At 36.4% G+C, this 23505-nt stretch overlaps 2 protein-coding genes across 2 annotated transcripts; one reads left to right on the top strand and one right to left on the bottom strand.

Annotated features, from left to right (window-relative positions):
• The first annotated feature begins 245 nt into the window (after positions 1-245).
• On the top strand, positions 246-1039 carry FAHD1 (fumarylacetoacetate hydrolase domain containing 1). The gene has a single exon (XM_015821647.1). It carries the CDS (start codon positions 351-353, stop codon positions 1020-1022), a length of 672 nt encoding a protein of 223 aa, XP_015677133.1. The 5' UTR covers positions 246-350; the 3' UTR covers positions 1023-1039.
• Positions 1040-2398: 1359 nt separating this feature from the next.
• On the bottom strand, positions 2399-22335 carry MEIOB (meiosis specific with OB-fold). Its single transcript, XM_015821643.2, has 13 exons — positions 22270-22335; positions 17909-17966; positions 16374-16505; positions 14521-14593; positions 13378-13564; positions 11741-11841; positions 9044-9096; positions 8849-8944; positions 8350-8451; positions 6905-7058; positions 5963-6155; positions 4713-4799; positions 2399-2513 (listed from the first exon to the last, which is right to left on the bottom strand). Exons 1-13 carry the CDS (start codon positions 22333-22335, stop codon positions 2406-2408), a joined length of 1410 nt encoding a protein of 469 aa, XP_015677129.2. The 3' UTR covers positions 2399-2405.
• Between the last annotated feature and the right edge of the window lie 1170 nt (positions 22336-23505).

The raw sequence follows: 23505 nt of genomic DNA, 5'->3' as shown, positions 1-23505 counted from the left end.
TATTCTATTCATTTTCTATTCTATTCTATTCTATTCTACAATATATTCTATTCTATTCTATTCTATTCTATTCTATTCTATTCTATTCTATTCTATATTCTACTCTACTCCATTCCATTCCATATAATCTGGCAAAGAAATAAATGATCTGTGTGTAGAATTTTTAAGCAAAAACCAAAACCAAGCTGTATGGGAAAAAAGAACAAACCCTTTAAATTATTGTTTTTCCACCCCCAGACTGAAAATAAGGATCCAAATTACTGCGTGGAGAAATTGTTGCTCTTCAAGCAAAGCTAAACAACAACTGTTGCCCCCAGGTTTTCCTGTTTTGAAGCGCTGATCGTTGCAGCATGGCTTCTTCTAAGCCTATAGGCAAGTTCTGGGAATGGGGCAAGAACATCTTCTGTGTGGGGAGGAATTACGCAGCCCACGCCAAGGAGATGAAGAATGCCCTCCCCACCGAGCCGCTCTTCTTCCTGAAGCCCTCCTCGGCCTACGTCAGGGAAGGCAGCCCCATCATCCAGCCCTACTATTGTGAGACGCTGCACCACGAAGTGGAACTAGGCGTGGTGATTGGGAAGAGAGCCCAGGCCGTGCCTCAGGAAGCAGCCATGGGCCACGTGGCCGGCTATGCGCTTTGCCTGGACATGACAGCCAGGGACGTCCAGGAGGAGTGCAAGAAGAAGGGGCTCCCCTGGACTCTGGCCAAAGGATTCAGCACTTCCTGTCCAGTGAGTGACTTTGTGCCCAAGGAGAAAGTCCCAGATCCACATCAGTTGAAGATCTGGCTAAAGGTAAACGGAGAGTTGCGGCAAGAAGGGAACACATCTGGCATGATTTTCACCATTCCGTACATCATCAGCTACATCAGTGGCATCGTCGCCTTGGAAGAAGGGGACATCGTCTTAACGGGCTCCCCTGAAGGAGTTTCTGCTCTGCGAGAGAAGGATGAAATAGAAGCCGGGATTGAGGGGCTGCTGAGAATGCACTTTCAGGTAGCGCGGCAGAAAAGCCGCCCCTGATTTGTGGAAGTAGGTGATGATGATGATGATGAAAAGATGAAAAACACCTTGGGGACTTTTCTCCGGAAGAAAAAAGAGGGTTGATTGCTCCCACAAAAGGCCAGATTCCTTCCCACCCCCACCCCACCCCACCCTGAGGTTTTCAGAAGAAGCTTCATTGATTGCCTTTTCTCATATTTGATTTTTGATTTTGATTTTATTAAATTTATACCCCGCCCTTCTCCCGGAGGACTCAGGGCGGCTTACAGCCAGTTTAAAACAATGATACAATACAATACAAAATTTAAAAATGATTAAAAATAAATATTCATGTCCTCCTCTCTCACAGAGTGCCACCCACAGAGATCCCAACTATTGAGTAGCAGATACAGTGACTTTATGTGCACATAAGATAAACCAGAATGTAACAATATGTTGGCAAACATACACCAACTGCCTAGGCCAGGGGTAGGCAACCTTGGCTCTTTTATGACTCGTGGACTTCAACTCCCAGAATTCCTGAGCTAGCATTCTGGGAGTTGAAGTCCATGAGTCATAAAAGAGCCAAGGTTGCCTACCCCTGGCCTAGTTGGAGCAGTTAAACAGACCCTAATACAGGAGTCTTTTTTTGCTATGATGTGCAGATAAGATATCTGGGCTGTTTCCCTTTGGCAAGTTCAAGTTTAGAAGCTAGATTGGTTGTCCATTTCCTATTTTTGGCTTGTCTGGAAAAGGCCAGCCTGTAACTATAAATAAAAAAAGGCCTATATATATTTTTAAGACTGCAAAAACACTTTATATTCTATAGTTATAATGTACCTTCCTTAAAAACATCACCAAGTAATGAAGGAATTTTGTGCCAAATTATATTGTTTAAAAGTTATATTTTATATGGTAAGATTTAAGAAGCACTTTGAAATGAAGCCAAAATTTCTCTTTTTTGTTTCTGTGAATAAATGCCAGTTAGTTCATATTATTACTTGCTCATTGTCTATGAAACAAAATATAGTTAGGTACATTTTTGCAAGGCAGGTCATAGATTCCCTGTTGAAGACTTAAAGGGGGGAAATGGGAAAGTGCTGAGATAGGACCCTCCTTCATTACACGTAATAAATTCATGACTTGTACAACACATGAAGATGGTGCTTTTCTCCCAGTTGAAACTCTCGGCTATGAACCATCTCTCACTATGGAATGTCCTGAATGTTCTTCCTTCTGAGCTAATTTAAAATTAAGCATGTCGTGAGGAATATTGAAAACATATATTCCTTCCACATTATAATGGAAAACTAAATTAGAAAGTGAAACAAACTTTTCAAAGTCAGACACAATCTTGCCACCCTAATAAAGTTTATTTTACAAGTGTTTGCAATGGACCAGTTGTTTTGATGGTGCATAATGTAGTTATTTTCCTTTTTCGGGCAAGTTTTGGCAAGCCTCCACTGGATCTGCTAGCTTGCAAGAAAGCAGTTTCACTCTTAGCCCAGTTCGTGCTGTGGTAGAAAAAATAACCTATAGGAGGTAAAGGTACAAATCACCACAATTTTTAAAGATTTTCCCCTCTTTTTGCAACAAAAGAATAATACTAAACTTGAATTATACAATGGTTCTGTTTCGGCAACACGTTTAACCTGGTTAATTAATTAGCCTATTTTTCTGGTATATGCAATATACTGAACTGTAAGCTAGGACATTTGTTTCACATAAGATACAAAGCATCAAAATAATTAAAAAGATTAGCATGAGTAAATGGATCTGCTATGTTATTAATAGAACCGGTTAAGCATGCTGTAGGAATGTAAACATACTGTATACTTTCAAATAGGAGAGAAACAGTGAAGGGGATTTTTGCATTGTGTTTTTATTAACCCTCCCAGCTGTTTTTTTTTTTCTTTTAATCATGAAGTATTAATTTTTTCCATTAGTGAGATCACAGCTAAATTAGAGTACCGTAATATAAAGAGAAATTTCTACAGGTCTCAAAAAACTTCACTTGATGCTCCCCAATTCATTTTTTTTGTCAGCAACATCATGTCTAATTAAATTCATAAGATCATATAACAGAAGAACAGAGTTGGAAGGGATCTTAGAGGTCTTCTAGTCCAACCCTCTGCTCAAGCAGAAGACCCTATACCATTCTGGTCAAATGGCTATATCCAATCTCTTTTTAAAAACCTCCAGTGATGGAGCACCCATAACTTCTGAGGTAAGCCACTGATTAATTGTTCTCACTGTCAGGAAATTTCTCCTTATTTCTAGATTGATAGGCTGAATACTGTTATGTAGACTGTTTCATAAATAGTACTTATTAGAAACCCCCACTGATCCATTTGTATCTCCTAGATTTTTATACTGCTAGAGAATTTTGACAAAATATTTGAGCAGTTATAAACATGAATTTAGTAATTTGTAAAAATTCTGTATTACTGTGTTTTTTTTAGAAAAAAAATATTTTTTTAAGTCTGGATAGTGTGTTCCAAAATATTGTAGAAATATCTTTTTCTTGCAGATCAATTTTTCATTCAGTGGAAGAAACTGATCGTGGATTTTCAGATGTTGGTGGACTGGGTCAAGTCATGGGAAATAGTGGTATCTTTAAGGCTGTATTACTGTGTAATTATATTCATAAGATTGTGGAATCACAGCTGCCACTTCTTTAACTGATGTTGGTTTTCCTATGCATCAAAGCTCTTCCCAAGAACTTAGGACATGGGTGTCAAATGCGATCGCGTCACATGACGTATTGTGATGTGTTTTTTGCCTTTGTGGAGCTGGGGTGGGCGTGGCCTGCATGTGACGCATCCGGCCTATGGGCCACTAGGTTGACACTCCTCTTAGGATATCATGCAAATAATCTTTGACTTTGTTTAGTGACCGTTCAGACTTACAATGGCACTGACAAAAGTGGCTTATGACCATTTTTCACATGACCGTTGCAGCATTTCCACGGTCATGTGATCAAAATTTGGATGCTTGACAACAGGATCATATTTATGATGGTTGCAGTGTCCCAAGGTCATGTGATCTCCTTTTGCAACCTTCTGACAAGCAAAGTCAATGGGGAAGCCAGATTCACTCAATAACCATGTTATTAACAACTGTAGCGATTCACTTAACAACTATGGCAAGAAAGATTGTAAAACAGGGCAAAATCTAACTGTCTTGCTTGGCAACAGAAATTTTGGGCTCAATTGTGATCCTAAGTTGAGGATTACTTGTACTGGAACCTGATAATTTTTACAGATGTTCCAGTGAATCATTTTGGTTAACTGTGATGTTGTTTATAATCAGTTTGTGCAATCTTCTTGCATGAACTGAGTATATGATCTATTTCCTCTGCTTCTTTGCACAATCTGCACTTTATTCCATTATTATTACTATTATTACTATTATTATTATTACTATTATTATTACTATTACTATTACTATTATTATTATTATTATTATTATTATTATTATTATTATTATTATTATTATTATTAGATATATATAACATAGCAACAAACATCCTTAATATTCCTGCCTCCTGTTTCTTCACAACAACACGCATGAAGTGGATTGGGAGTGAATGGCTTTCACAGCTAAAGAAGGCCTAGAATTCAGTCTTCTAGAATTCAGTCTTCTAGTTTCTAGATCAGCATCTTAACCACTACACCAAACTGTCTCTTTTATAAAATTCTATCATGCTTTATTATTATTTATTATACTTACCTTAAAATAAATTTTGCTTCTCTCTAGAAGGAGTTGCCATTTTAATGTTGTCTTTTGTGTTTCTGTCAGAGCTTGAAATTCTTGGACCTAGTGAACACAATTCAGTTCATTAAAACTACACTTAGGTCTGCAATCAAACATAATTCAACAATAAGATGTTCCTGTCCAGAATGTGGTATAATGATCAGAAAGCTAAATTTTCTGCAGGGCAAATAACGCAGTAAATGCAATTTTCATAATTTGTCTGGCAAGAAAATACATCAAAATGAATCAAAATTATTAAAACATCTGTAATTATTACTTCACTATAAATGCGATCCCAGGAGTAAATTATTTATATCCAATTGATTGCTGTAGAATGCTCTTAATATATATTAGCTGTGAAGCAAAACTCTTAGTTTGCTTGTATCCTGCCTTTATCATTTTTAGAAATAACTTGAGGCGGGAACATATCCAAACCACCTTTCTCTTTTATTTTTCCCACAACAACAACCCAGCTGGCTTTTGTGGCTAAGGCAAGACTGGAATTCAGTCTCTGGCTTTCTAGCCTGGTGCCGTAACCATTAGGCCAGTGGTTCTCAACCTGTGGGTTGGGACCCCATTTGGGGTCGATCGACCATTTCATGGGGGTCGCCAAGCAAGGCTGTCTGCCATTTTTTTTGTCCGCCATTTTTTCCCCTTTTCCGGCGGGTGCCTTACCTCCCTTGGGCTGGGCCAGCTGGTGGTTGGCCTGCTCCGTCTCTGCCACTTGCCAGCTACGCCTCGGCCGGCGCAGGGGGCGGAACCACGCATGCGCGGCGCTCCCGGGCAGGGAAAGTCCTCGACTTACAACCGGTTGGATAGTCCTCGACTTACGACCGGTTTAGTCCTTGACTTACGACCGGTTTAGTCCTCGACTTATGACCAGTTTAGTCCTCGACTTACGACCGGTTGGGGTCGCGGCATTAAAAAGGTTGAGAACCACTGCATTAGGCCAAACTGGCTCTAATGAAGTTTTTTGATATCAAACTTGTGATAACTAGTGATGCCCTTGATATCATAGGTGCTTAGTAAATTTAAGCTGGAATAGCTTTTAAGAGAATGGTGCCTACTTCATTAACTGCAGCAGATTTACTGTACAAGCATTTTGATATCTATAAATTCTGAATTGGCCCCAAACATTATTGATGAGAGTTTCCAGGAATTTTACTGGCACAACAAACCTAAAAGAATAAATTCAAGTAGTAGCAAACTATTTCCTATGTTCTTACCGTGTGACCTAAAGTTTCTTCAGCTATTATATCTGAGAGACTGCAAAAGTGAAGAGTTCCTGTATGGTCAGTTAGATGAACTAGTAAATCAAAGCTGGCAAACACTGGCACAGCGTCTGCATCTAAGGAGTTAGTGCTGCTACAAAAAGAGCATGTATTTGTCTTTTCATTGACAACATAGTGGCATTTAACACTACAAAGAAAAAAAGGAAACATATTAATAGGTATACAGTTGACTGATTTTCAAATGGATTTTTCTGTATTATAGCTCTTTTTTTCAGACTGATGAATGGAAAGCAGTTTGACAGTTGAATCCATAATCAATAATCTATTCAGTAGACTTCACTGAATAGATTAAAGCAGAAGCTGGGTAACCATCTGGCAGGCACGCTTTAATTAGGCTTACTGCTCTGAGCAGGGGGTTAGATTTCAGGGCCTAAAGCAGTGATGGCGAACCTTTTAGATACCGAGTGCCCAAACTGCAACTCCAAACCCACTTATGCATCGTCGGGTGCCAGGTGGGTGTGGCCCATTGGGTGGGTGTGGCCCATTGGGTGGGCGTGGCCGCAGTGATAACGGCAAACTGGGTGGGACTAAAATGTTCAATCAATCAATTCCAACTTTGCAAGATCTTTTTTTTTTCCCGCGAGAAGTTGAAATTGACTGATTGATTGAACCTTTTTTTTTTTGCACACGGTGGTGGAGGCCTAAAGCAAAAAGGTTTTATAAAACCCAGCTGAAGGCCTAGGACTGGGTGACGGCGCATGTGCCCACAGAGAGGGCTCTGAGTGCCGCCTCTGGCACCCGTGCCATAGGTTCGCCACCACTGGCCTAAAGAGTCCATTTCAAAGTACAAATTCAGTGGTTTTCCAGGCTAATTTGAAGTTGAGAAGAGAATAAATGTCCATAATGCTACTCAGTTTCCCTTAACGAGGTGCTTACCATCTGTTTCGTATTACTTTACTTGCTTCATTATCAATATTCAATGTAGAAATGTAGGCAAAAATAATGCCATAAAATGGTTCTGGTTTTCCTTCGTTTTGCAAAGTTTTCACCTTTAATTGTTCCACTGTATAAACATCAACTATTGTCTGCACTATAGATAACAAGAAGAAAAAAGCACATCTGAAAACAACAAAACTTGACTGGATTGATTCTAAAGTCTAAGACTCAAATATGAATAGTTCATTGTGCAAAGCCAGGTGGCTCTAAGGGCAGCATGATGTTATTGATTAGAGTTTTATCCTGCCTTTATTACTTCATAAGTAACTCAAGGCAGGGAACGTACATACATAGTACACCTTCCTCCTCCTATCTTCCCCACAACAACCACCTGCGACGTGGGTTGGGCTGAGAGAGAGGGATTGGTCTCAAATAAGCTGGCTTTCACGCCTAAGAAGGGAGTAGAACTCAGTCTCCTGCTTTCTAAATCATCACCTTAACCACTGCACAAAACTGACTCTAAATCAAAGGTCCCCGACCTTTTGGGCACCAGGGACCGGTTCCGTGGAGAGAGGTTTTTCCGCGGACCGGAGAGTGCGTAGTTTTGTGTGCTGCCTGCATCCCATGGAGGGGGCTTTGCTTGTTTGTGCGGACCGGTTTGCTGGCATGCCGCGACCCAGTACTGGTCCACGGACCGGGGGTTGGGGACCCCTGCTCTAAATGATCCCCAAATTCCTAAAATAAGTAAATAAAATTCCACGATTTATAATCCACAGTTGCTAGATTCATACATAATACTAAACCATAAACCAGTTATATTGTAGATTACCATGATGTATGATTTAGGAAACTTCCATACACTTCAGTGGATTTTGCAATCATTTCCTCATTTATGTATATAACCAGAATTGTTATTTTTATATAAATTTGGTTTTCCAGACTGGCTTAACCTTGCATTCATTCGACTATACTATAGTGGCTGAATAAGTCTCTGTGTTATTCTTCATTTCATTTTCCAAAGCGCCTGAAGGCAGGACAAGAAGCGATGGATGGAAATTAATCAAGGAGAGAAGCAACCTAGAACTAAGGAGAAACTTCCTGACAGTCAGAATAATTAACCAGTGGAACTACCTGCCTCTAGAAGCTGTGGATGCTCCAACACTGGAAGTTTTTAAGAAGAGACTGGACAGCCATTTGTCTGAAATGGTATAGGGTTTCCTGCCTGAGCAGGGGGTTGGACTAGATGTCCCTTCCAACTTTATTATTATTATTATTATTATTAAGTATGATTTATGATTTTTTTCATAAATAGATAAGATCATTGTTTTAGGTTATACTCAAGCAAAGTTCCAATCAGGTATAAGGAGCAGCTATTCTTTAAAAGACGGAAGTGACAACTAAGATTTCAATCAGGTTTAAAAAAAAATATTTAAAAGACCACTCACAATTTATGGACTCCCTGATCTGATCTCTCATTTCATCATCCAAGTCTAACATTTCTGGACTTTGTCTTATAAAGTTGAATAAAATATTGGCTTCTGCTGTATCTTGAAAAGAATATTTTTCAATATAATATTAATACAAGTAAATATGTGCAATGCCATAACATATCATGAGGATTTTAGATGAAAGTTTTGTAAATGGGGTTCTACAGATGATTGGGGAGCAGAGCCATTATAACTTCAAACTGGCCCTATAGAGAAACAATAAGACTTGAGCAGGGGATCTCTACCAAATTTGCTTTCCTTGAAAAAATTAAGAGTTGGAGGTTCAACCCTTGTATAATATATGCATTGCTAAAAATTGTTTATGATATATTATTTATACTTATAATTTTATTTCAGATCCAAACCACTGATTTTAAATTCCCAACCTTCTATTCATTAAAATGAATAGAATAAGCATTTATGATATTTTAAACAGAATTTAAGAACTATTTCTTACCAGGGTTAATAGTAATGATGGTCTTTGAGATTACAGTTGCAATCATACAGTTTCTAAATTTGTCAAAATTTATTCTTATATCAGATGCAAATATTACTGAGAAAGAAAATACAATGTGTTTTGTTATTCCAGGCAAACTTTAGATATCTTAAACAAAAATCTACTGTACATGAAAATGAAAAAAAAATATGATACCTGTTTCTTGGGGTACCCAGCTCTGAGCAAACTGAATAGATTCATTGTCCCAGCTGGAGAAGACAATAGCATTATATTAATATAAATAAATGCTTATTTATTTAAAATGTTTGATTGTATATTATTAGGGAAGTATTCCGATATTAAAAGCATAGAAGTATATACTAATACTGTAAATAAAACTAGTAAATAAAAAACAAAAAATAAAGCAAATACTTGATCAGATGTTTCTCTGTTACCTCCCTTCCTAAAAATTACACAGTCAGGAACTATCCTACTAAATGAATTCCAGAGCAAATGGAAAGATCTTTTATCTTCACATATGCATCTGGCATGTGAAGATTTCATTACTCAATAATTAGAAGATTTCATATGGGAAGACACATCCAGACGGGTTAGATTTAAGAGGTTCAAACTATTAGGGCTGCACAGCATTTTAGATATGATTTTAAAAATATGTTCCTGAACATATGGAAGGCATGAATATAGTACTTATATGCATCTGTTTCAAACAATCATAGGCAGGTGATGTGTTCATGTCTCCATATGCTCTGAAGCCCTTTTTTGGAATTGAATCTTAAGTTCTGCATAGCCTTCAAAAACACAGAAGGCATAAGGATAGTGAACTATCAGCCAAATACAGGTAGTCCTCGACTTACTACAGTTCATTTAGTGACTGATGAAAGTTACAACGGCACTGAAACAAGTGACTTATGACCATTTTTCAGTTTCAATCTTTAAAGCATCCCCATGGTCATGTGATCAAAACTTGGATGCTTGTTAACTGGTTCATATTTATGACCATTGCTGTGTCCCAAGGTCACGTGATCACCTCTTGCGACTTTCTGACAAGCAAAGTCAATGGGGAAGCCAAATTCACTTAACAACCAGGTTACTAACTTATCAACTGCAGCGATTACTTAACAAGTGTGGCAAGAAAGGTCATAAAATGGGGCAAACTTCACTTAACAAATGTCTCACTTAGCAACATAAATTTTGGGCTCAGTTGTGGTTGTAAGTTGAGGACAAGCTGTACATTTGAAGACTGTAGTAATTAGTCATATTAACAGCATAGAACACACATGTTCTTTGTCTTCCCAGGCTGCATCTTTAGGTCACATCTTCCTAAAATGTTTAATCTCAGTTATCTACAGGGCTTTTTTTGTCATACAGTAGAACGCCCAGAACGGAGTTCCGGCACCTTTTTTGGATGGAACCTTGTAGGGTAGGCAAGGCAGGTTGTATGACGTGTGTGAGTTCCGGCACCTTTTTTTTTTTTTTTTTTTTAGAAAAAAAGCACTGGTTATCTATATTGTAAGCCCTGGTAGATAGAACAAACCAGGAAATCAACTCTACAGGAGAAATAGGAATAGGATCATAGGGCTGGAAGGGACCTTGGAGATCCTCTAGGTCAGTGTTTCTCAACCTTGACAATTTTAAGGCATGTGGACTTCAACTCCCAGAATTCCACAGCCAGCAATGCTGGGAGTTGAAGTCCACATGCCTTAAAATTGTCACGGTTGAGAAACACTGCTCTAGGTCAACCCTCTGCTCAAGGCAGGAATCCTTATTCCATCTTGGACAAATGGTTGTCTGGTCTCTTCTTAAAAATCTCCAGCAATGGAGCATCCACAACTCAGGGAGTCAAACTGTTCCACTGACTAATTGTGGATTATAGTTGCTTTTATTGAGAGGGCCTATTACAGAACATTGCAGGTCTGATGGTGCTGTATCTCCTCCACCCCTTCTTATTCTCCAGTGAATCAGGGAGGCATCTATCTGAGCCACTTCTGAATGTTACCGCTTTTCTCAGGACTACAACTCCCTCTGTCTTGCTAACATTTCTTGCACATTTCCATCAAGGTAATTTTCCTTACTTTTTATACTCATATGCGGACAATAGAATTAAAAAACTTATTTTTTCACATTCAAAAGCCTGTTACAGATGCAGCAACCTCCCTTTCTCTCTGGAGAGTTTTGGATGCAGAACTTTTCCTGATGGATTAACAAAAACGAAAGGTGGTTCTATATTCAAAGCTCCGAGAACCTTATGCCTTAATGAATCCTGTATTTCACAAAGGTCACACAATTAACTGGCTTCAGTTGGTGATCATTGTATGCATTTATATCCGTTGTTGCTTCACATTTTTGTATTCATTGTGTGGGAAGTCAGCCCCCCAGAGAAGGAAATATTAAAAGGGCAGAAAAATATATTTCCTCAAGGGATCTTAAAGAGGCAGAAAAACATGCCCAGTTTTCTTAATAGCCCCAAGTCTCCCTCCCCCAAGCAGAAACCAGCTCTGTAGAAATGCAGATGTAAACCATTCAGGAAGGTTGAAGCTAGAAGATTAAGAAGACAAAGACACCTAAAATCTACATACCCCAACTCTAAGACAGGACATAATAGGATTAACCCACAGATGCCAGAGGGCACACTCAGACTCAGGTCAAAGTTCATGCCACAGGAACAACTCCAAACAAAAGGCTCCAGAGGGTATAAAAACCCACTCCCTACATGTGCTCTCTCTCTCTTTTCTTCCAGAGCCATCTTTCTGCCTGGCTCTCCTCTTCAATAAACTGCAACCTTCTTTCTAAAGCAGTCGCCAAGTTGTTTATTCCTGGCTTGGACTGAACCATGATGAAGACTTTTCCTTCAACAATTGGTATAGCTGAATTATGGCTTCAACCAGCGCTTACCATATCATTGTAAAGGAAGACTCGCTATCATCGTATAACCTTACTTCACATCTGTGGCCTTTACGCCTGTCTGAAGTAGAAAAATATTTTGGTTCACCAACCTTTGTAAAGGAGAAAAAGAAAAAGAAAAGCTGATCTTGATCTTAATATTCCATGTATATCTGTTTTGTTAAATAGAAATTGTTCTCATATTCATGTTTCCACTATTCACACCTAAACCCATTTCAGCAAGAATTAAGCTATAGAAGCACTGGTTATAATTGCAGTGTGTGGGTGGATAAATGTATAGTATATTCTTCTCAGAAAGTCACACATTTCTGAGAACAAATTATCAAATTGTGGAACAGGAAATGAAGTATTCTTGTTTCACTTTGTCACTTATAAAACAATTAGAATTCCTATGGAATTCGTTAGCAATTCTTACTACTAAATAGTCATTCTTATTACTAAGAAGTATTAATGGTTAACTTGCTGGCTTGATACCATCATAGTTGATGCAAAGATGAACATCCAACATCTGAAAAGAAGCTGTGTTTGACAAGATAGCATGGAGAGCCCTTGCCTATAAAGTTGCCAAGAGTTGGACATGACTGAACGGTTAAAACTACTACTATTAATGGTTAGCAGCCAGTTAAAGCTTTGGGAGGGAAGAGCTGCATATTTTAAGTAAAACAAGGTTTTCTCATATATGGTAGGTAATGTCCCATTATTCTCTCTCTCTCTCTCTCTCTCTCTCTCTCTCTCTCTCTCTCTCTCTCTCTCTCTCTCTCTCTCTCTCTCTCTCTCTCTCTCTCTCTCAACACACACACATATATAAAGGTTCTTTACTTTTTTTCATCCACCAAAGTCCAGCTGAAGGAAAGTTTAAACTCAGTAAATGAAGGCAGGAATAGTTTAGAAATTATTTCTCCCTCTCTCCAATGTTTCTTTCTCCTCTATTGCAGATTTAGGGATACCCACAAGCTGCTAAAATTCATTCTTAAATACTTAGGCCTATGAATATGAACATAAAAAGCTTATATACATTATAAGAAGTCAGTCGCCTTGTCTAATATTGCAAGTGCCTCGTATCTCCCTAAGACCTAATTCCTTTTCAGTGAACATTTCAGGTATGGGTTGCCACCAATGCTACAGATTTCCTCACAGTTAGATTTAGATTTCAAGGGTAACTGTGTATGAGAATCACTACAGCATTTAATAGGAGCTTATGTATTTTTTGCTGGTTTCAATATGGTTTGTGCAGAAGAGTTTACATGGATTATGTAGGAAAGGGAGGATAAAGGTACAAGGGTGAGATTCAACTTAATTTGAATATTGCATTTAGCATTAATTCTTAACCTCATGATTACTAATTAACCTATGCAGACATTTTAAAAGACTTTAAATAAACTTTTAGTACCTTACTGAGGCTGCATCTTAAATCCATGACGGTTTTATAGAATATTGTTTATAAAATATTTGATTGATGTTATTCGTTAACCTTTCTTAGTGCTAAATCAAGCAAAGGGATGCTGAGCATCACATAAGGTCCTACTCTCAGCACTTCTATAACCCAGTAAATATTTATACTGAAATCAATTTCATTTTTAGGCTATAATGTGATCTCTCTTTGATTTGTTACAATTGGCATGACTTACTGATTTAATAGCAGCAAGAACATTAATTATTTTTCCATCCAGGCTTTGTCCATTGGCCACAATATCCCCCAGTGAGTAAAAATCTTGAGAGTTCTTTACAGGTAAATGTAACAGAGACAGCAGTCTGGTGTCTGCTTCATAGATTCTGACCGCAGAGTGATTCTCACTGAGCAATAGTTTGTAACTGCTGACAAGTGGGCACAGAACATTTTACAACTTGTAAATACATATGTAGTCCAAACTACTGGTTGCATCAAACTTTTTATATTTGAACACAGTATGAGTGACAGATTAAATCATTACAAATAGCAATTCTCAATTACTTTCCTGACATCTAAATTTCTTCTGACTTATTCAAACCTAAAAAATTTACTGGAAGCAGATTGTCCTTTATACTGTAGTTAAGCTTTGTAACAAGGTCAGTCTATCATATACATAAAAATTTCATCAGAATTTTCACAGCTGCATGAGGATCTTTTAGAAGTACTGCTACCCATTGTAGTTACCAACTGATAGACTGCAGGAGATCCTATGTCATTTCAGACAAATGATTGCCCTATCTCATCTTGAAAACCTCCAGTGATGGAGCACCCACAACTTCTGTAGACAACCCATTCCGCTTGCCATTAATTATTCTCACTATCAGAAAATTTCTCCTTAATTCTAGTCTGGATCTCTCTTTAATATTGTTCTACCCTTTATTCTGTGTCCTGCCCTCAAGTGCTTTGGAGAATAGGTTGACCTCCTTTGGCTATATTTTATGTCTATTTTCTGGATATGAAATAAAATGAAACTATACTATTTTTGGATATGGATAAAAGATGAATATAGGTAAGTGCACTATTCAAGATTTTGTCTTATGTATGACAGGTTTTACTCACAATGCTTTGTAGGAAAAATGCTTCTACGACATTTTACTGCAGAAAATGTTGTAAAAAAGGTCTCTGTAGATTGATTTGGATATTAATTGCATTACTCCAATAAACCAGAAGCCAAAATAATTATACTGTACTACTGCCTGTTATGATATATGCAGTATTCATGTAGAATATTTTCCCTAGCTTTGTGCAGTAATTATCATCTGCATCTTCTGATAACAATAATCTAATTATTCCAACCACATTAATTCCATTTTTAATTTACCTTGTTGTAGTAGGGTTGAACTTTTCTTCTTTTTCCACCTCCTTTGTCTGTACTAGGGGATTTTCAATTATGACTGTGATAAAAAAAATTCAAATAACAGCTTACAAGTGGACAGATACATCTACAAACTAGTCCTAAGGTTTGCCATGTAAGCAGAATCTACAGAGTGAATGATTTGAATTACATCCTACTTTTCAATCCAAACAAAATGGTTATTAAAAGAAGATAAAAGAAGTAGGCTGTGCACCACTTCATAACCAAATGCAAAAGTTGCTTTGGCACATCTGGCATACATATCTCCTGCCTGCAACACAGCAACTCCTTAAATCAAGTGTATCTTTTCCCAGGATTTTACACTGCATATGCAGAAGGCAGCTGGCCTATCCTGGAAAGATGCTGTACCTTTAATGATATGCAGATACATGCTATGTTGGTGCTGTATAGTGTCTTTTTACCTTGAAATACAAAATACCGTACAAGGTAAAAAGCAACATGATTAAATTATAGGCTTTTTAATTATACATGCTTTTTAGAAATATTTTAAAATTTAGAAGATTACCAATTACTGTACAACAGTAACCTTGCACAGATTAGACCATTTAAATCAGGAATGGGTGATCTGTGGCTTTTATCTATTCTTCACCCAATAAGGAGCTCCTGCAATGTGGGGCAGCTCTGCCCAAGTTTTTCTTAGGCTCATATCAGCTATTAACTGAGTATTGAAAAAAAATGTTTTTATTAGCAGTATTAGCACAGCAATGTTAATGGAGGTCACTGAAGACGTGAAGAAGACATCTCTGGCTGATCCTTGAACAGCTAAAATTATTCAAGTTGGGGTAAAAAAAATTAATTTCTCATTCCAGTGATTCCAACACAAATAAAATTTGGTAAGGAGAGAGATCTTATCTTCGAACAATTCCATCCTCAAATATCTGCTGACACTTGAGAAAATGGCTTTTCTTTACTTTTTGGATTAAATTTATCTCTCCTGGTTTAATTGTTCAAATGAAAGAGAGAGAAAATAATAAGATTCTATGGAATCAGGCTCAACTCCTGGTGACTGCAGGAACCACATCCATGTAGTTTTCTTGGCCACAACAAGGATGTAATTTGCCATTGGTGCTGTTTGTGATTTTCTAAAAAAATTATTTCACTCTAGCTCTAGCCTATAGCCCTAGGATTCTGTTGTAGAATTCAAGTATTAAGTAGCTCTAGCCTGACTTAGGTTTTTGTGACCAGCTAAGGTAAACTAAACTGTGGAATAGCTTTTATTCGACCATATAGAAAATTAGGAAGAGCTGGCAGTGATCTTAATATACACATAAAATAAATAATCAAAAATGATAACATTAAATTATATTTTAAGCCTCTAGGCTCACATAATAAAACTTCATTAAGAAGCACTGGGGATGTTTTAAAGGCCCACTTATTCTTGTGGAAATAATTAAATGAAATAAAGGTTATGCAATATATAATACCATTTTATTCAAAAATAATTCCCTTTATTTCAATGGAAATTATTAGAGTATTCCCACATTCACTGTAGGAGATGACTTCAATTATTTTTATACTTATGAAACATTTTAGAAGAGTAAAAACATAGTATAATGATCTAAGAAGAAATATGGGAAATTATTTTAAGTTTATATGTCTTCATAACAGCTTCACTAATCAGAATATGTGAATATAACTTCTTTCAGTTAGTCTAACTGAAAAAAATGGTTCCAATTAAATAGTTCCATAATTCCTTGAAGAAAAACACACTAAGAACACACTAAGATCACAACCACATTATATTGATTTAAAGAAGAGAAAAACATATTGAAATATGTTCAGAATAAATTCCAGCTTACCACAATCACCAAGTCTAAAGCTTTCTGAAAGTGATTTAATATAGTCCTCTCTTCCCCAGGAATTCACATTTATGAACCACGATGGGGAATCACGAACAGTAAAACAAAAAATATATCTTTCTGATCCAATATCTGCAGAGAGGAACATATTTAACAAAGCTATTTAAAATGTGAACTTGGTGTGAGACACATAATATAATATTGATGATATTACAAAACTTAAACCATGCTGTGAATGTTTTTCAATGAAACAGTTCTGGGGCCCGACATCTGTACCAGACACTAGTTTGCTTGTGAGAACTGTCAGCACTTCAGTTCCAAATGCCCATTCCCTTATATATAAACATACAGTACATCAGGAAACAGGGAAATTAAGATACAAGCAGCAGCAAAGAAGAAATGCTAGACAGTCACTTGTCTGAGATGGCATAGGTTCTCCTGCTTAAGCGGGGGGCTGGACTAGAAGACCTCCAAGGTCCCTTCCAGCTCTATTCTATTCTATGTACTGTTCTGCAATGAAAATATTGCAGAGCAATCTCATTCATACCACTAGAGGTCATCATAATTTTTCAAGCTTTCTCTGGAATGGGAACAAAAAGTTTAGGAAAAGAAACAAGTGTGAACAAAACGTTTAGGAAAAGAAACAAGTGTGAACTATTGCTTTAGTATTGCATAAAATATTTTGCTTATGTCCATTGCTTCCAAAATAGAGAAAGGCCTAGTGCTATAACTATGGAATAAGCGCCTATCCTTAAAAGTACTGAGAGGCACATCAACAAAAAATAGATATGGGGAAATCTTGTTCCCCCTTCTTATCACCACTTGAATAAAGTAGACTCATAGGGCTGGAAGGGACCTTGGAGGTCTTCTAGTCCAACCCGCCGCCCAAGGCAGGAGACATTATACCATCCCAGACAAATGGTTGTCCAATCTTTTCTTGAGAATCTCCAGCAATGGAGCACTCACAACTCTGATAGGCAAGCTTGAAGGACTCAGGTTGGAAATTAGGAAAGTTTGTTAAAGGAATTGCCGACACAGAAACTTTCGGCTGCGGTGAGTTAACAAATGGTGGGACACTACTGCCTAGCAACAAGAAAGATACAAAGAAGGACATGCTAGAAGGATGCTAGCTAAGGCACGTAGATATATAAACTTTGATAAGCTCTAGCTTATTATAATATTAAAAGACACACCTCTTTGGATAAGAAAGCTTATTGGACAGTTTAGCCTCCGGACTCCTTATCATCTTTGTTGCTCTTCTCTGCACTCTTTCTAGGGCTTTAGCATCTTTTTTGTAACTTGGTAGCCAGAACCGGATGCAGTATTCCAAGTGTGGCCTCACTCGAGTGGTATAAAATATCATTTCTCATGATCTTGTATAGCTTGTGAAATGTATACCTGTGACATGGCTATTGTCACTTCGACATAGTTTGTACAGAAAAGATTGCACCAGATATTTTTTTTAATTAGTCAAGACACTGACAGAAAGATAGAGCCTGGGAAACTGAGATTAAGATATTTAAAAACCACTTTACTTTTTCTGTCCGGAAAGCCTTTGGCATCTGTTTTCCCAATCACCACACCGATTATACTCTAAGAAAAAAAAAAGAGATTGCAGAATATATACATCAAATACAGATGTACAGGATGGATTTGTTTTCACAGACTCTCTATATTCCTTCATTAATTAAAAACATGTTTTTACTATTTTAACAGAAACATTTATTTGACAGAAACATTAATTTATTAACAGAAGTCATTATTGCAATATACAAAAGGATCATGTGTGAGAAATAATAAGGAATATTATTATGAATAATAAGAAATAGTAATATAAGAAACTCATTTTAATGATAGTGAATGAATAACAGAAAGCATGAAGGCACTAATTATGGGAAAAAACTTGTGTCCACTTAATAAAGGCTTGTATTTTTCTGTACATTCCAGGAAGTAATGGTGGGTGGTCCTAATTCTTCACATGTTAAATATAACTCACATTTTATGTTGCCTCCATGAGCTCTCAAGAATGGATTATTTCAAAAACCAACTTCAAGCATGTGTAAATCAACCCCAAAACTATATTTTTCTAAGTAAAAGCACCTTCTAAGAGTGCATAAAATGAACAGATGAATATCCAAATTAGAGGAACAGTATTCCTAGTTTCATTTATAAGTTACAGCTATTCTGAGCTCCAGCTATTTAAACAACCCTTACTTTGTTGTCCAGCTGCAAGACTCATGGAAGTAAATATATGCAGTTGTTACAAATATGTCATAGAAATAAAAAGTTTCAAAAAAATTAAACAATCATTAATTTTATTTCTCTTAATTTCCAGCACTGGTAAGCACAATTAACAAGTATTGAAAACTAGTCTCTTAAATTTCTGTGATCTTTTTAGTCACTAGGTGGGGCAAGAAAACAATTCCTCCATTTATCTGGATGAGTTCATTTAGAGTATCTGTGTAATAAAATATAATTCCCTCAAAGTCTCCAAAAGCTTGCTTTTTAAAACATGTTCTATTAATCTACATTCAAAATGTTTAGTTTCCTACTCACAGTAATTTAATTAGATGGCAACATATCCTGTGCATAATTCTACTGATAATAAAAGAACTGGTTCCTGGAATCCAAAATGTCATTTAATGCCTTAGGACTTACAACAGTATTTACTTCAAAGACTCCTTAAATTTTATCTTTACAAAATTATTTAGTCTCTTTTAACCAAGCAAAATTCCATAATTCAAAATTAAAAGCATGAGATCTATTCCTAAATCTTTTGTATATATCTTTAATTTTGAGTGAATGATTCCCAAATGTGTACAACTGGGATTGTAGCCACACTGTTCAGCTAATCAAGGGGAAAAGAAAAAACTTCTGTGTCCATTTGCCAAACAACTCTTTGTTATTTTTCTTTTCTGTCTTCAAGTAACATTATTTAGAGTATTGGATACAATATTTGCATAATTTAAAGCAGTGATTTAGTGACCCAATTATATATCGTTTCTTTGAAGTAATGCTTTAGAATTTAGTTTTCTGGAGCTAGTTGTTTATTTTTAAGGAAACACATACATTTATACATACCCCTATCTATTTGCTACTAACTTCCTAAAAGATGAATTTCTTAATGCCTGGCATTAAATGAACCAGTTTTTTACAGACTGAAAGCAAGATTTGTTTACCAAGTCAAATGACAAAAAACTAGGTTCTGGCTCAGTCCTTTTTCTAATACTTAATCTCCTCTCGTTGCTGTAAAATAAATAAACCCTTCTGGACAAATATAACTGACCCATGAGTTAATATTTTGGAAATGTTTCTGTGTTCAGTCTGGTAATGAACCAGGCTGGAAACCAGGAAATTGTGAATTCTAGTCCCGCCTTAGGTATGAAAGCCAGCTAGGTGACTTTGTGCTAGTAACTCTCTCTCAGCCAAACCTACTTCATAGGTTTTTTGTTGCAGAAAAAATATGAAAAGAGTATTAGGTATGCTCGCTATTTATAAACATAGTAAAGGTGGGATAAAAATAAAAATTAACTTCATAAAAACGATGGCTGAATAATATATCCTTTAATTTCTGTCAGGAGGAAATTGCTAATCTGATTTTGTGTTAATTCAACAAAGGGTTCTTGCTATGATAGTATGAATACCATTCAAGTCATTTTGGGTGCCGTAAAAAAGGAAGAGTTTAAACAGTCCTCAGACAGGACAATTACTTCCTTTATAAAGAAGCAATTATCTACGTTAACTGTGAGATGGAAATAAGGATGAATTATGCAAAGCAATGGAATTTTGAATTTACAAATAAACCAGGAAAATGGTTGACATATGAGAAAAGAAAAGAAAAATAAAGGAAAATGATACTAAAATTACAAGAAGGAAACATAATAACAGATAATGCAAATATGCAAAAAGTGTTTCACCATTATTATTCTACTTTATATATGAGTCAAGAAATTTATTTGGAAAAAAATCATTATTTATATAAACAGAATTTATCAAAGATTACAGAGAATCAGTAATTTTGAATGTATCTGTAAGAATAAGAGAAGTCTGTAAAATTATTAAAAAGACTAAAATCAGAAAGGCACCTGGTCCAGAGGGTCTGCCAGCTTATTATGTTTTGAAGATTAAATTTTACAATCTTTACAACAAACAGTGAATATTTACATATTTACGTATTCATATGTAAAGAATACCAGGATCTGACTTTAATAAGAAATTACCAACCAATATCTTTATTGAATAATGACTATAAGTTGCTTACAATGATATTGAATGAATGGTTGAAAATAATTTTACAGGACTTTATTCAGGAAGATCAATGTGAATTTTTACCTAAAGGAAAATGAAAAGATAATATTAGAAATGTATTGAATTTTGGATGTATTGGATATTTGGATCAACATAATGAAAAGCAAACTGCACTGATCTTCTTAGATGCAGAGAAGACCTTTGAAGTTTGAATTGAATTTTCTTTAGAGTTCTGGAAGTATGAATAGCCCACACTCCCAAAGATAGGCCTAAGATACAAAAGGATCTTGACAGACTTGAACATTGGGCGCTATGTAACAAATTGAAATTCAGTGATGAAAAAAGTCAGGTTCTACATTTAGGCAAGAAAATCCAAATGCACAGGTATAGTATAGTAGTAACTGTGAGAGGGATCTCGGAGTCCTAGTGGACAATCACTTAAATATGAGCCAGCAATGTGCTGCAGCAGCCAAAAAAGTAATATACTCCTTGGTTGCATAAACAGAGGCATAGAATCAAAATTATGTGAAGTGTTAATACCACTTTACAACGCCTTGGTAAGGCCACACTTGGAATACTGCATCCAGTTTTGGTCACCATGATGTAAAAAAGATGTTGAGACTCTAGAAAGAGTACAGAGAAGAGCAACAAAGATGATTAGGGGACTGGAGGCTAAAACATATAAAGAATGGTTGCTGGAACTGGGTATGTCTAGTTTAATGAAAAGAAGGACTAGGTGTAACATGAGAGCAGTGTTCCAGTATTTGAAGGGCTGCTACAAAGAAGAGGGAGTCAAGCTATTCTCCAAAGCACCTGAAGGCAGGACAAGAAGCAACGGATGGAAACTAATCAAAGAGAGAAGCAACCTAGAACTAAGGAGAAATTTCCTGACAGTTAGAACAATTAATCAGTGGAACAACCTGACTCCAGAAGTTGTGAATGCTCCAACAGTGGCATTTTTAAAGAAGAGACTGGACAACCATTTGTCTGAAATGGTATAGGTTCTCCTGCTTGAGCAGGGGACTGGACTAGAACACCTCCAAGGTCCCTTCCAGCTTCTATTCTATTCTATTCTATTCTATTCTATTCTATTCTATTCTATTCTATTCTATTCTCTCAATATATGATTATTGCAACAAGACTATTATATGCACACATATGGAAAGATTTGACATTCCCCACTATGGAGGATTGGTAAAATTGACGAAACTTGCTGAGGTGGTTAAACTGACTGATTAGAGAAAGGTCATTACTGACATTCACTAGTCTAAAATGGCATAGAAATTTTTTTGATGTTGTGAAACTCAGACACATTCAGCCATTTTATAATTTATATCAAGTATGCGTGGTGTGAACCTGGCAATTGCACTTTTATTAACCAAAGATGGGAGTTAAGCATGGAGGGCATCCTTTCATAAAACTCCATAATTTAACTTAGTCCAATCATCCTAGTTGATTGTAATATCCTTTCTCTTTTGCCAAAGAGATACCAGTTTTCATTTTCTGAGACACAGGAATATTTTGTCTTTAATAATTCTGCCAATGCTATGAGCCCAAGAAGATAAACCTATTACATAATGTTATCAGAGAATACACTTATACACAATTTCATCGGAGAACAAAATATTGTTATGGTACTAAGACCTACAGGATGAGCAAGGCTTGGGTGCAGATCTGAAATGGCTACAATATTTGCTGGAATGGAATACGCCATTCTTTCTACCTGAAATTGGAGAAAGATAAATCAGAACATCCTTTTAAAAACAGATTCACTTATTTATATTATTTAATGTATTATGTATTCATAAAACCATTTTAGGAACAATGCCTGACATAGATAGATATTAAAATTATATATATGGAACTGCATGGGCTGAGGAAAAAAACACAATTCAGGCTCCTAATAAAAGGATTTATAGTTGGATTTACCCATTTTGTAAGTCATGAATTGCTTTAATCATGGGTTGTTGACGAAGACATAGTGAGCTAACCCATAATATGACTTACTTCATTTTTGAATTAGCATATTTACATGAACCTGGCTGTTGTGATTTGTACTATCATGATGTGTGGCTTTGCATAACAGTTGAAGCAAACTATTTACATGGCTCAAACAACAGTTTGACATATTTGAATCAATTCACAGTCACACAAACCATGGTTTACACATCATACTCATGGGAAGTTTAGGCAACACATTGTGTGAAGAGCAAATTACTTAGTACAACTGTCACTGTTAAAAAATAGAAAAATGTGTGGTATATATTTGAAATATATTTTTAATGCAGTTGTGTTTTAATCTTGTGCTTTGAATAAGAAATCTCTTGGGGAGTGAGGTAAATTCCTCACAGGAACAAAACCATTTGAATTATATTGATTTAATTTTTTTTTATTGCAGCAGCTTTATTGCCACACTTTGTAGTTTGATTCTTGTACTGTTGTCTTTTGGTTTGGCATAAACAAATATACAAATGGTGTGCCAATCGCTAGAAAGTTGATTGTTATTGTGGTTTGGGTAGCTTTTAAATTCTTTCTATTTGTAGGCTACTCAGAACCTTTTGAAAATTGATCAGTATGGGGAAAAATCTGCATAATAAAAGAGTCATCTTTGTAAAACAAAATTGTGGGGCTTTATGAAGAAACCCCAGCAGAAATACTATGACTCAAATATCGTAAATGTAAAATGGCCAGTGTGGCAAGAGTGTGGGGCAGCTGCATGTTTTATTACTTTATTTTCTTCTTTTAGGCCCCCAAGGGTTAAGGACTAGAGCACCCAGAATCCCCAGCCTGCATGGCCAAGGACAGATGGGAATTTGGGGGATTGTCTCCCCAGCACATTTGGCTGACAAGAAGGCTGGAAAGGAGGCCACAAGCCACCATTGGC

This window comes from Protobothrops mucrosquamatus, unplaced genomic scaffold (genome assembly GCF_001527695.2).
Source record: "Protobothrops mucrosquamatus isolate PMUCROS unplaced genomic scaffold, P.Mucros_1.0 scaffold1377, whole genome shotgun sequence".
Taxonomy (NCBI): domain Eukaryota; kingdom Metazoa; phylum Chordata; class Lepidosauria; order Squamata; family Viperidae; genus Protobothrops; species Protobothrops mucrosquamatus.
The sequence above is the reverse complement of the archived record's forward strand: the minus strand, read 5'-3'. Positions and strand labels throughout refer to the sequence as shown.